Here is a 13,884-nt window from a genome sequence, read left to right on the forward strand (position 1 = left end):
CCATGTTTGAAGTGACAGTTTATGAGGATAACACGTTTCATTGATGTCCAGAACATATATTAGCCTTAAATAAAGTAATTGTTTGTCGGGGTTTCGTCAATGGCTTGTCAGCCTCAAGTGGTGGCGCCAGTGCACCAGAAGTCATTATGAACGGCTTGGAAATCCACAGGAGGGGGCGTTACTCTAGGTGTCGTCTCCCACGTCCTCAGAGAGGGTTTGAATAGTGGTGAATCCGCAAGCTGTGATCATTCAGTAGCTTTCTACCAAGCAGCAAACATGTCTGGAAGAGGAAAGGGAGGAAAGGGACTCGGTAAAGGAGGCGCCAAGCGGCACCGTAAAGTCCTCCGTGATAACATCCAGGGCATCACCAAGCCCGCCATCCGCCGTCTGGCTCGCCGCGGCGGAGTCAAGCGCATCTCCGGCCTCATCTACGAGGAGACCCGCGGGGTGTTGAAGGTCTTCCTGGAGAACGTCATCCGGGACGCCGTCACCTACACCGAGCACGCCAAGAGGAAGACCGTCACCGCCATGGACGTGGTCTATGCCCTCAAGAGACAGGGCCGCACTCTGTACGGCTTCGGAGGTTAAACACCATCACCACCAACTAAACAACACAACGGCTCTTTTCAGAGCCACACAACCACTCTCAACGAGCTCAATCTTCTTGCTTTTTATTGTTGTAGCCATCTATTGTTAATCGGCCCTATTTTAGGATTTTGTAGCTTTAACGTCAGTGTCATACGTGCTTCAACTAGAAGATGGCCTAATACAATTTAAAATGTATAACCTCTAGGCTATATCATGTAAAAGTTTCATTTACTCAAAACAACTGCCCAATGTACAACTTAATCACATTTAGAAAACCATACTGCTGTGGGTGATTATTCAGCTACCATATTGTGTCCCTTGGGGAGGCACACTGGGCTACTTCACATGAGGTTTTTTTTTTTTTAGGCTACTATAGAAACTTTTTTTTAATATACAGTAGGCCTACAGGCCAAAAGTTTGGACACACTCAATGCATTTCCTTTATTTTCATAACTATTTACATTGTAGATTCTCACTGAAATTCCACTAATGAACCCTGACAAGGCACACCTGTGAAGTGAAAACCATTTTCAGGTCAGGTTCACCTCTTGAAGCTCATCAAGAGTGTGCAAAGCAGTAATCAGAGCAAAGGGTGGCTACTTTATCTCTGCCCCCACCAATTCTAGTTTCTTCAGAGGATGAGGAGGAAGAAGGAGAGGAAGAAGAAAAGAAGAAAGAGAAGACAAAGAAGAATGTTTTCAGTTATTTCACACTTTTTTTGTTAATTCCACATGTGTTCATTCATAGTTTTGGTGCCTTCAGTGAGAATAAAGGAAACGCATTGAATGAGATGTGTCCAAATTTTTGCCCTGTACTGTATATATGATTGATTTTGGCTGCAGGCTATTTCCTTTGTCCCTGTGACAAGTGGAAATTCCAATTTTTAATGAGATGTAGCCTATGTGTTTTTGGTGTTTCATGTATTTTTTGATTTAAAAAAAGGACACTTGTCCCTTGAGGTCATTTCCACCACACACCACAAAATGTAACTTTAGGGAAGGTTTTTTCGTGATCTGTACACTTGCAATAACGACAACTGTCATTGTTAGCAGAGCACATGTTGTAGAGCACAAATGGTCCTGGTCAATGATGGTATGGCTTGTGTAATGATATTTATAAGGTGTAGCAATGGGCCTAATTCTGCAGCAACGTTTTTAATGAACATCTCTAGAGACATGTTTTATATTTTTCTCTATATCAACCTCTCTCTCTTTAACCATGTTTCTACGTCCCACTTTTTAATCGAATTATCTCAAGATTCCCAAGATAAACCCCTGTTTTATTGTGATTTATTAAGGTTTCTATTTAAAAAACGTGTAATAATTGTTGTTGTTATCAATACTCATTTGTAGTGGTCTCCAGTCAAATAATGAAGCATTTTAGTTACAGTGTACATCGTTGTTTACAGACATCAACATCATAAAAGCTAAAATAAGTCAGCAAATGTGTATAAATCACAAACACAATCAACTATCACGAAACCAAGTAACTGTAAACTGTAATCAAAAACATATATTGTAAGTAAACATAACAAATCAGTATTTACATTTAATCACTGATACTGCAGCCTTAGCATATCCATGTACTGTCAATAGATTGAGAAGTTACTAATGATTTCTATATAAAACATAAGAAAGTGCAACAAACAATAGGCTATACCTTGTTGCCATTTCTGACAGGGTGCTCACATGAAAGAGGTTACAAAATGACAGTAACAAAGTATGACACTGTTTTGTCAGTGTCAAGAAGAAGATGGAGAAGGAGAACAAAAACAAAAATAATACATTTTACATAAAAACATAGGCTACACAATTTTATGGCTTTATTTATTAAAATTAAATGTAGATTTAATGATAGGGTAGTGATACAGATTTCCCAAAACATGCATCAGTAATTTAACTGTTAATCCCTTTTACTCTCTTCCTCTGTACAACAACTTTTTAGAGAGTTTGGCAAAAGTAGGTTACTGTAGAAAGACAAGTCGGAGGTTCAGCCAATCACAGGAGGGGGGCCTCACAGCAACATTTGCATACAGCTTGTATAAATGCAGTCGCCTCCTCCCCGTCAACATTGTGGTTTGTACGATCCTCTGATCAACATGCCTGAACCAGCAAAGTCCGCGCCCAAGAAGGGCTCCAAGAAAGCCGTCACTAAGGCCCCCGGTAAGGGCGGCAAGAAGAGGAGAAAGACCAGGAGGGAGAGCTACGCCATCTACGTGTACAAGGTGCTCAAGCAGGTCCACCCCGACACCGGCATCTCGTCCAAGGCCATGAGCATCATGAACTCCTTTGTCTCGGACATCTTCGAGCGCATCGCTGCCGAGGCCTCTCGTCTGGCTCACTACAACAAGCGCTCCACCATCACCTCCAGGGAGATCCAGACCGCCGTCAGGCTGCTGCTGCCCGGGGAGCTGGCCAAGCACGCCGTGTCCGAGGGCACCAAGGCCGTCACCAAGTACACCAGCTCCAAGTAAACACCTCTGCTGGCAACACCCGACCCAAAGGCTCTTTTCAGAGCCACACACGTAATCTACAAGTGCAAAATATCCTTTTTAATTCTTTAATTAATCGCAAACCTTATCTGACATTTGCGTGCAAGTGTGACCATAATGAAACGATCAATGAATCTAGACAATGCGACAAATGGCATCAGTTGCTGTCACTAATGTAGGGGAGAGTGGGGTCAAGTGTAACACTTTTTACTATTTTCTGAACTTCTCTGGGACTGATTCAACTAGATAAGTCATTTTTGCTATGTTGTAGTTACACAAGTCTACTACTGTCTCATAGATTATTCAGCCCCATATATTACACAGAGTACAATGTTTTATTTCAGAGAAGTCAAATGTTACTGTTGAGCCGCAGGGTGGGGTCAAGTGTAACACCATGGAGCGTACGTGTAACACACTACAAAATAACCACAAATAAGAAGGTAACTAAATTTTTATTACAGAAAGTATTAATTCAAAAACATTTTCTTATCTTAAGTAATCATATTAGCTCATTTAAATTTGATAATATAACGGTGTAATGAATTATAGCTAGTGAGTTCGAAAGCTAGCAATGAATTCTAGCTAACGTTAGCAGTGAAGCCCACTGAGGTAGCCTAAACCTCTGCTAGCTATAGAGTATCTAAGTATGTACTAAAACATTGAGTAGGTTTGCTTAATTAAAAACAAGTAAAAACTGCATTGTGATACAAATTGTCATTGCTGAAAACAGGGTTGTCAAGGTGTTACACTTGACCCCACCCTTGTCAGATAGCATAAACCCCAATGTGCTAGCTAGTAGAAGGCAATGAATCAGATGGCACTCATTTAGGCTGTTAGCTAAGACATCAGGCATCAAAATGATATAACTTGAGGTTCATTGCCTCAAGAACTCACGACACCAGTTACAGCAATTTTGAAAAATTACCTTTATACCCCCAAAACAGTGTTTTCTGACTGGGTGAAAGTGAGGTGTTACACTTGACCCCACTCTCCCCTAGTTATCACCAGTCTATGGTTATCACCAGACTAGAGCAACAATGCAGTCAATGAATATTTCAGACTTGCTGTGGAAGTGTGGGAAGTTTATGTAAGTGCTTGTAGCGGTCCTCTGTTAATAATTAAATTAATATAAACGATGGTTCTTGTGTAGCTACTGATTGATGAGGCGTCGCGAGTTGGAAGCTGTTTCTTCATTAGGCCACAAGTTATGTTGCCAACATCAACACTGTAAACAAAGTTAATCAATAAATGTATCCACTATCACTAAACTAACCATGAATAACAATAATACAGTATTTGCATAAAAAAATGACCATTAAAACTTTGGCCGTTTCATTCCTTTATAAACATTGTCCATAGATTAAGAGTTAAAAAAAAAAGAGCCACACATTTCATCTAAACCAAAAATCCTCACCTCATTATAGTGTGTGTATAATTAATACTATAGGTACAACTGTCTCGGTAGTGATGTGGTTGCAAGAGAAGCACTAACCAATAATATCTTGTGTAATAATAACTGTATGGTATAATGGATTGAATCACTTGTGGCCGCTGGGGACATTGGTTAGAAAATGTTCCTATTTCCTTTATTGCTGATGGAAAGGATGGATGGATGGTAAGTGTGGATGTGTGTGTTCTGTAACGAAGAATAAAAAAAACAGTTATCAGAACAGTTTACATGATGTGCTACTACATCCAGTACCAAGAATGGTAAGCATCCAATAAAAGTGTGAAGAATCATCAATGTACAACAATGAATACAGAAATAATAAAACAAAAAAGTCTTTCTCTCTCTGGTCTCCACCAAATGTTTCCTTCAGCACAGTCATCACATTTAAATTACTTCCCATGCTAATCAGTCTCAGACCCAGCTGCCAAATTCATCCCTTCTCTCTTTCCTGCAACATTTTGTGTTATGTTATCCTTTTGTTTCTGAATTGGACTAAAGAAGATCACTGCCTCATGTTCACCAGGCAGCTGCTTTGATTAAAAATCAGTGATCGGTGTTGACACATGACAAATAGCTTAAAAATTAATGTGCTTTACACTTTCATATATCATTACTCCATCCATTTTCCTCAACCTCACACACTACATGCACATGCAAAAGTTTACTCAAAACATGTTAATGTTTCTAGTCAACTGGCAAAACAGATTCCCTTTCATTATTACTATCAGCCAGGCCCAGGACTGATCCATCCTGTCCTCACACTCAACACTATACCGTATCTGGAACATATCTATCTTACATTTTACTTTACAATACAACTAGGCCACACTGTTAATCACTGTTTGAATACATTAATCTGGATGTGTTTCCTTTTTCATAAAGAGAAGTCATTAAATCACAGTCACTGAAATGACACTAAAAGGCTCTCTATTAGAAAACACTAGTCTATAGTGTTTTCATTGCATTCGGTGTATTCATTGTTCCCTATCACTGCAAAGTCTGGATACATAATCTGTTGAAGTGACATTTTAACTCCTGTTTCTCTCTTTTCAGATGAAATGTTGAACCTCAACAAACAAATAAAGACATACAGAAAACTTAAAGCTTTTGACTTTCTAGAACCAACTAATAGGCTAATAGGCTGCTCTACATGGGCCATGTCCTATTTGTTTATATGACAACTATTCTCAGCATTTATCTGTAATGGATGTCATGTCATAGAAAACCTGCACGCTGATTCATTTATTCTGGTAGATTTTTTGAACAATATTAATTTATAAACCAATTATATGGTATCCTCATAATTAAATGTTCATAACTTGAGGTTTTGGTTTCAGTCGAGCTGGGCCATCAGCAGTGTGTTTGCTGCTAAGAGAAGAACTCAAATTTACAGTATACTGAACATCAGTGGGAGGTAATTTTTAATCAGGATCTCTGAATAAACATGTTGACGAGCTAGAAAACTAGTTTTGGTGAAATTGTGGTGCATTTTATATGGTTTTAGAAGATATAAAAGTGGGGAAAGTCACTGAACGGCGGTGTCCGACGAGGTGATCAGCTGAGGTTTAGAGGCTCCACAAACAAAACCCAGAGACAATCAGAGCTCCTCATGACTTCAATATGAAGAGAATAAAGTCCGCTATCGGCTCAGTTTTCCAGCAGTCTTCAGTAACTACCCCAACGTGATTTTTGAGGCTTTTTTGAGCGACGAGAAAACACAAAGTGTCCCTGTGTCGAGGCTGCACAGAGGAGCCACGACTGGACTGAGTCTCCACGGTTCTCATGGTGTGTTTAAGTACCGCCTCCTGCTCCAAGATTTCCAACACTTCACTCAGTGAATCCAAGCTGCACAGATACGAGAAAACAATGGCAGAAGTTGCTCCAGCCCCAGCCGCCGCCCCGGCCAAAGCGGCCAAGAAGAAGGCTGTCGTCAAGCCCAAGAAAGTCGGTCCCAGCGTCAGCGAGCTCATCGTGAAGGCTGTCGGTGCCTCCAAGGAGCGCAGCGGTGTGTCTTTGAACGTTATGAGGAAAGCTCTGGCTGCAGGAGGCTACGATGTGGAGAAGAACAAGTCCCGCGTCAAACTCGTCCTCAAGAGCCTGGTGACCAAGGGGACTCTGGTCCAGTACAAGGGAACCGGAGCGTCCGGCTCTTACAAGATGAACAAGAAGGCCGAGCCCAAAGCCAAGAAGCCCGCAGTCAAGAAGGCCGCTCCTAAAGCCAAGAAGCCCGCAGCTAAGAAACCCGCAGCGGCCAAGAAGTCCCCCAAGAAGGCGGTGGCAGCCAAGAAGCCAGTGGCTAAGAAGTCCCCCAAGAAGGCCAAGAAGCCAGCAGCTGCTCCCAAGAAAGCAGCTAAGAGCCCCAAGAAGGCAACCAAGAGCCCCGCTAAGAAGGTGGTCAAGAAGGCGCCTGCTGCCAAGAAGTCCCCCGCTAAGAAGGTGGCCAAGCCTAAGGCCAAGAAGGCAGCACCCAAGAAGAAGTGAGCTGTTCCTCAGACAACTAAAAATTATATCAAACGGCTCTTTTAAGAGCCACACACATTCCTCTAAAAGAGCTGATTTCTATTAATTCTTTGAGATGTTGACACTAAATATTCAGTCAATGGCGGAGTGAAAGGTGTTTTAGCTTTTCACTGAACTAAAATATAGTGTGGCTGCATGTGGGACAGAATATAGACCTGCAAAGATATTTATTTATTTATTTATTTATTTATTTTTATAGCAAAAAGTAATTTGTAATAAACAAACCTGCTTTACTGACTATTGCAATAAAAAAAATTTAAGATCAGGTAAATGGGCTACTCGAATTGAATGAACTTAACCAAGTAACTTTGCTTCCTGTGGAAAATATTAAAATCAAGTAATAAACAATTAACCATTCAATGCAAAAGATGTAAGAACTCACACTACAATCAACCTACTCAATGTGATTTTGTTTTTTTTTTTACACATAAAGATAACAGTGATAAATCTAGTAGAACATTACTGTAAAACAAACACAACTGGGCAGATGTGGGTGGGAATAATGGAGCCGCCTCATTAAGACAAGGAAGGATGGATCTGTTTATTTATCCATTGTGTAAATCGGGGTTATTAGTTGACTAACACTAAAATCTAGCAGTGGATAAGTAATTGTGTAAATCGAAATAAAAGTAAAAACTAGAAAATTTCCTCTCGGGAAATTTTGAATGGGCCACGGGGCTACTGCCGGTTTTGCCATCTCTGTCAACATGGGACTCAAACCCACGATCTTAAGGTCAAGACAGAGCTGATCAGACAGACACATGATCATCTTTCTATAAGCACTGATATGGAGGAGCTGTAATCACATTAGGTTCAAGGGATAGTTCACCCAAAATTCAAATTTCACTCATTATCTACTCACCCTCATGTCAACTAATAGCTGTGAGAATTTTCAGAGTCCTCCGTTCCTTCTCTGAGTTACGGGGGGGTCTGCGCAGCAGTATTTGTCCATATAATGGTTGTGAATGGACACCACGTTTCTTCGTCCAAAAAGACACACCAAAAAACATCCAAATACCTCCATACTGCTCGTCTGTAATGTCCCTCTTGTATTGAAGCCCCGACATGAGAAATTGTTCCGAAAAAAATTAAATAAGTCTATATTTTAAGCTTGTTTGTAGCGGAAGCTCCCAGTGTCTCAGTTCACTGCTCTGCCTGTGTAAGTGCAAATCTCACGTGATTTGCACTGACCGGCGGAACAATTTCTCATGTCGGGGCTTCAATACAAGAGGGACATTACAGACAAGCAGTATGGAGGTATTTGGATGTTTTTTGGTGTGTCTTTTTGGACGAAGAAACGTGGTGTCCATTCACAACCATTATATGGACAAATACTGCTGCGCAGACCCCCCCGTAACTCAGAGAAGGAACGGAGGACTCTGAAAATTCTCACAGCTCTTAGTTGACATGAGGGTGAGTAGATAATGAGTGAAATTTGAATTTTGGGTGAACTATCCCTTTAACTGTGTGTGTGTGTGTGTGTGTGTAATCACATGAAGCTGGTTCTAGAGTCTCTGTGTGTGTGTGACTATGAGCTGCATCCTGTGTCAGTCTGATTTAGCTGTGTCGGTGTTTATAAACATTTAAACGAGCGCCAGGTGGATTGTTTATGAAGTTAACGAGCTCTGGCCTGAGGATCACAGAGGTTACCACGGCGATAGGGGCCCCCGCAGGCTGAGACAGACAGAAACGTGGAGAAAAAGAGCGATTTTCTGCCTCTGCACCGGTCTCACATTTAGGCTTAGCGTGAGAAAACGGTAACTCCTATCAGAACAAAACACAGATCACATTGCTCTAAGGACTTACTGAACATTTTGGTACGATTTGGTGTTTCTACAGTAAATAGTTTGGCGACGCTGGCAGTTTTAAAACATCAGGCCGTTCTGCTTCTCTCAGAAAATATTTGTATTGGAGTCAATGAGGAGCAGAGACAGACGTGGCCGCACTTAGAGGCTCCGAGTTTAAATTCTGTAAGTCTCTCTGATATTTTGAGCAGATGATGAGTGACAGAACAAGTTTGTCTACAAATTCTGAAAAAAATTATGTGTGTAGAGTGTAAATTGTGGCCGTTTGGAGTTTGGAAAGAGAAAAAATCTGGAGTTTTTCTGGCATCTCTCCCACTCTAACCGATGATGTCACGCACTCTGACACGAACATTCCGTGCAATACACACCCATTATAATCTCATAATTTCTTCAAAAATGATCATGGTCATTGATCAGGGATTGATCAAAAACTATATGACCTATCAAAACGTGGAGTAATACACCAATACACAAGACTTGTGTCTACTGTTTAAAGTTTAAATGGTGTCTCTAGGTGAAAGTATGCCTGAGCAGTAGACATTTGTTAAACTCAGATGATTCGACCGGGCACTGGTCCCTGCAGCTATTTCATAGCTGTTGGGACCAGTGCCCGGTGCGATTGCCCGTGGCCCTAATGACTTCTAAAAGGGTAAAACCCCACAAATATGGAAGTCCATCTTCAGAGGTATCAGAGACTTTCTTCCTGAAAAACTAAGACTAAATAAAAACTAGTCCATTCTTAAAAAAAAAAAAAAAAAACTAAAACAAATTAAAACTGCTTTGTTGAACTAATTAAAAAAAAACTGTAACAGCCTTGGTATAAATACAAGGTAGGATATACTAATCTAAGATATTTGGAGTAGTATGTCATGACTGAATGTTTGTTCGTGGTACATGACATTAATCACATGGATCATATCAGGGAGAGTGATGCAGGTACAGGAGGGAGAAACATGGTGTGGGAACAACAGAAGTCCTGCACTGTTTTATGTTTGTAGCTGAACACTGAAATATTTAATACAATATTTAGCACTGGTTTATAATTATAAAGCTTACTGGTGGTGCTCTAGAGGTATTTTATTCCTTGCAGTAAAATACCCACGTTTTATAATCTGGACCACAACAAGTCAACAACAATGTAAGACCAAAAAGAAAGAAAGAAATGCCGTCTATGTGATTTTATGATTTAAAATTAGCCTAACGTAAATTGCTAAATAAATAAATGTGCCGCAGTCCTGTATTTTGTTGCCACTTTCAACCAGGGTAGCTACATAATAACTTTATAGTAACTTAGTCAGTGTAGCATCTTTGATCTGTTAATCGATGTTATCTTTTATCAATTCACCATCACTTCCTTTAGCGAAACTCCCTCAAAAGGAAATACCTTAAATAATAGGCATTTACACAATACAGTATGAGATTATGTACAATGATACGTAGCCTACATCATGAAAAAAAAGAATAAATAACGGGTAATAGGAACAGCGCTCTTTTAGATTAGATTATGTGGCTCTTAAAAGAGCCTTTGTGTTGGTGATGTCCAGGAGAAGTTTACTTGGCCTTGCCGGGCTTCTCGGTCTTCTTGGGCAGGAGAACAGCCTGGATGTTGGGCAGCACACCACCCTGAGCGATGGTGACTCCTCCCAGCAGCTTGTTGAGCTCCTCGTCGTTGCGGACGGCCAGCTGCAGGTGACGGGGGATGATCCTGGTCTTCTTGTTGTCGCGGGCAGCGTTTCCAGCCAACTCGAGGATCTCAGCGGTCAGGTACTCGAGCACAGCCGCCAGGTAGACGGGAGCACCAGCCCCCACACGCTGAGCATAGTTTCCTTTACGGAGATGCCTGTGGACACGACCCACTGGGAACTGGAGCCCAGCACGGGAGGAGCGGGTCTTTGCCTTTGCTCTGGCCTTTCCCCCGGTCTTTCCTCTTCCACTCATGGTTGGTAGATCTCTTTAGTCTGGGTACAAAGAAATGTGAAGCTCCACAGCTCAACTGTCTCTTATATGAGCGCAGGAGCGGGACACTTTGTGGCGGACCAACCAGAGAGAGGCTCCAGCAGCGGCTTCCTGCTCTGGGTTTGTCCGGGCTTTTTCAAAGCTCTTTCCTCCAATGAGCAGCAGAGACTCGGGCGGCGGGTTGGTCCTGTGGGCGGCGCTGAGCTCCAGCAGGAGCCCCTCACCAATCACCAGCCACAGACGCCGAGCAGCGTCACTGTGTCCCAGCCGGTCTCAGGCTTTAAGAGCCGAGTGCCGCGGCGGTTCTTCACATTTTTCTCCAGTTTAGAGAAAGACGCAGTGAAATGGCAAGAACCAAGCAGACCGCTCGTAAGTCCACCGGAGGCAAAGCCCCCAGGAAGCAGCTGGCCACCAAGGCTGCCCGTAAGAGCGCCCCGGCCACCGGCGGCGTCAAGAAGCCTCACCGTTACAGGCCCGGTACCGTGGCTCTCCGGGAGATCCGTCGTTACCAGAAATCCACCGAGCTGCTCATCCGCAAGCTGCCCTTCCAGCGCCTGGTGCGTGAAATCGCCCAGGACTTCAAGACCGACCTGCGTTTCCAGAGCTCCTCCGTCATGGCTCTGCAGGAGGCCAGCGAGGCTTACCTGGTGGGTCTCTTCGAGGACACCAACCTGTGCGCCATCCACGCCAAGAGGGTCACCATCATGCCCAAAGACATCCAGCTGGCCCGCCGCATCCGTGGAGAGAGAGCTTAAACCAGACTGCTCCCACTAAAACAACAACAACGGCTCTTTTAAGAGCCACTTCACTCTAAACTCGAGAGCAATGACCCATGGCCTGTGCCAATAGGCTACATATATGATATAATAATTAGCCTACTATACACCATTTATACCAAGGTTAAGCATTTCAAAGCGTTTTTGTTTTTAACAATACAAGATACAACTTTTTTTGTGTCCTATTTTTGCTTGTGTCCCAAACCTCTGCTTTCTTTTTTGAATGAAGCAAACTACACCACTACTGTCTCGAGGCATCTTTATTATGTCCTTGAAACATGAATACATTTATATAGCTAATATAGGGACAATAGCTGATGTCATGACATCGGGTAATGGTTATCATACGGAAATATGAAAGATCAGAGGGCTTTAATTCTGAAATTCCACATCAGATTGGCCTGATTTTTTTGGGGGTGTCATCCTGAGGTCTAGTACTATCAGTCGAAAGTGGAACGGTCCAGTAAAACAAACAAACCAATTAATCCTACTGTACATAGAGTAGGCTACAGTCAAAATTAAAAGTTCAAAGGGCTTTTATCGAAATGTTTCCATCAAAACCTCCATATAGACCTGTTCTGAAATGAAATGGGCCTATTTCTGATTACGATTAATAAAAATTCAGCATATAGGCCTAAGGAAAAGGAGGAAGAGTGACATAATGTCAGGAACCTCAACTGTCACACTTATAATAAAATCAAATAATTTATGTCTCCCTTTTAGCATTTTACATGTTAAGTCTGAGTGTTTTTGCTGTGAAGATTCAGAATGATGTATGATGTTGGTCAGTTCATCAGCTACTGTATCTAGAACGAGCAGTGACACTGTGTAGAATTATAACCGTTTTAACTAAAAGAAATAACTCTGTTTATTAATCAAAACATGCCAGAGAAAGAAAAGGGAAATACTGTTAGTTGAATCATAAGATTAATAATGCATTTCCCCATTATTTAAAAATTAATCACACCCAGATTCTACCACGGCCTTTAAAAAGTCTCAGTGATATGCCTATCAAACAACTTTTGCTTTAAATACTTTATTTCACTCATGTAAGTACATTCTATTTGTTATATAAATGCACATTTTCCTTGTGATGTTACTTAGTTGTATTTGCATGTTATTAAATGCTATTTGCACACATTTGCGCTTCACAGCTGGTTTCTAAAGTCAGCTTCATTTCATGGCACCTCATGTTTGGCGTAAGGTAATAGCAAGTAGCCTACATTGTTGGTGTATGATTTCTCAACATTGACTAATCTGAGGCAATGTTGAGACATCGTACAGGAGGTGGATGGCTGAGTGGTCTTTACCACCTCAAAGACAATCAGTAACTTCTGAATTACCAAGTGAGGACACCTCCCTTCATATGAATGGGGAGGCAGTGGATTGTGTGGACACTGACAGTGTGAAATCAATGCATATCAAACACCTTAAACCTGGTTAACAAGTCGACAGAAGTTCTTCTACTTAAGAAAGGTGAAAAAGGCCCAACTCATACCAACTCCGACAGCACCACAACAGCACCAGAGCATCCTTACCTCCTGTATTGTTTTGCTATACTGAGTTTATGGATCTGCATCAAATGGTAGAGGCAGCTCAACAGATCATCGGGCCAACTCACTGTTTGAGCTGTTGCTAGCTGGCAAATGGTTCAGCACAATACAATCCACAATCCAGCACCAAGAGGATGAAGAACAGCTTCTGCCCCAGTGCTGAGGTGTTGCACACATGCACACTGTGCCCGACTCTTCATTCTCAGGGACACAAAGAAGCAGACAATTTTCTAAATGTGCAAGTACTTGGCAGTTTGTAAATGAAGTATAAAATAAATATTGATACAGAAATACATGATTTACTTTATTTTTTTTCAGAAAAGTGGACACATTTTAATTGTAACTAATACAACAGTGAAGCTAATTTGGACATTGCATCTAAAATAAGAATTGATTATATGTAACAGATGCAATCACACTGACCATTTTCTTTATCATCTTGGTGTTTTACTCATTAAGTAGGCTACTTTCTTTGAACACACTAGTCATGTTTACGTGTACATTTTCTCTACAATCTGATTCTAATCATTCTGATCGGAAATTCCATCTTCACTGTTTACATGGACGTAAAATAAAGTGATCTTATTAAAGTGTGTGTACATGCATCAAGCAATTAATCAGAATAAATTCACTGTGACATGCAGTGAAGTTTTGCAGATCAACTTTGTTGCGATTTATGTGAGAGAATCGGCTACAGCAGGACCATCACCTAACAGCAGCGGTTAACTTTGTGCCCCTTCCACCA

At 41.5% G+C, this 13,884-nt stretch overlaps 5 protein-coding genes across 5 annotated transcripts; 4 read left to right on the forward strand and 1 right to left on the reverse strand.

Annotated features, from left to right (window-relative positions):
• Positions 1-276: 276 nt before the first annotated feature.
• Positions 277-588, forward strand: LOC311003964 (histone H4; the record flags this gene model as incomplete). The annotated part of the gene is made up of 1 exon (XM_083995886.1): positions 277-588. The coding sequence occupies one exon, from the start codon at positions 277-279 to the stop codon at positions 586-588; it is 312 nt and encodes a 103-aa protein (XP_083852012.1).
• Positions 589-2,686: 2,098 nt separating this feature from the next.
• On the forward strand, positions 2,687-3,061 carry LOC311003960 (histone H2B 1/2-like; the record flags this gene model as incomplete). The annotated part of the gene is made up of 1 exon (XM_083995882.1): positions 2,687-3,061. One exon carries the CDS (start codon positions 2,687-2,689, stop codon positions 3,059-3,061), a length of 375 nt encoding a protein of 124 aa, XP_083852008.1.
• Positions 3,062-6,395: 3,334 nt separating this feature from the next.
• On the forward strand, positions 6,396-7,010 carry LOC311003957 (histone H1-like; the record flags this gene model as incomplete). The annotated part of the gene is made up of 1 exon (XM_083995879.1): positions 6,396-7,010. The coding sequence occupies one exon, from the start codon at positions 6,396-6,398 to the stop codon at positions 7,008-7,010; it is 615 nt and encodes a 204-aa protein (XP_083852005.1).
• A 3,395-nt stretch (positions 7,011-10,405) lies between these two features.
• Positions 10,406-10,792, reverse strand: LOC311003615 (histone H2A-like; the record flags this gene model as incomplete). Its single annotated transcript, XM_083995401.1, has 1 exon — positions 10,406-10,792. The coding sequence occupies one exon, from the start codon at positions 10,790-10,792 to the stop codon at positions 10,406-10,408; it is 387 nt and encodes a 128-aa protein (XP_083851527.1).
• Positions 10,793-11,154: 362 nt separating this feature from the next.
• LOC311003630 (histone H3.2-like) lies at positions 11,155-11,565 on the forward strand (the record flags this gene model as incomplete). The annotated part of the gene is made up of 1 exon (XM_083995419.1): positions 11,155-11,565. The coding sequence occupies one exon, from the start codon at positions 11,155-11,157 to the stop codon at positions 11,563-11,565; it is 411 nt and encodes a 136-aa protein (XP_083851545.1).
• Between the last annotated feature and the right edge of the window lie 2,319 nt (positions 11,566-13,884).

The sequence above is a fragment of the Trachurus trachurus genome (assembly GCF_905171665.1).
Source record: "Trachurus trachurus genome assembly, chromosome: 20".
Taxonomy (NCBI): domain Eukaryota; kingdom Metazoa; phylum Chordata; class Actinopteri; order Carangiformes; family Carangidae; genus Trachurus; species Trachurus trachurus.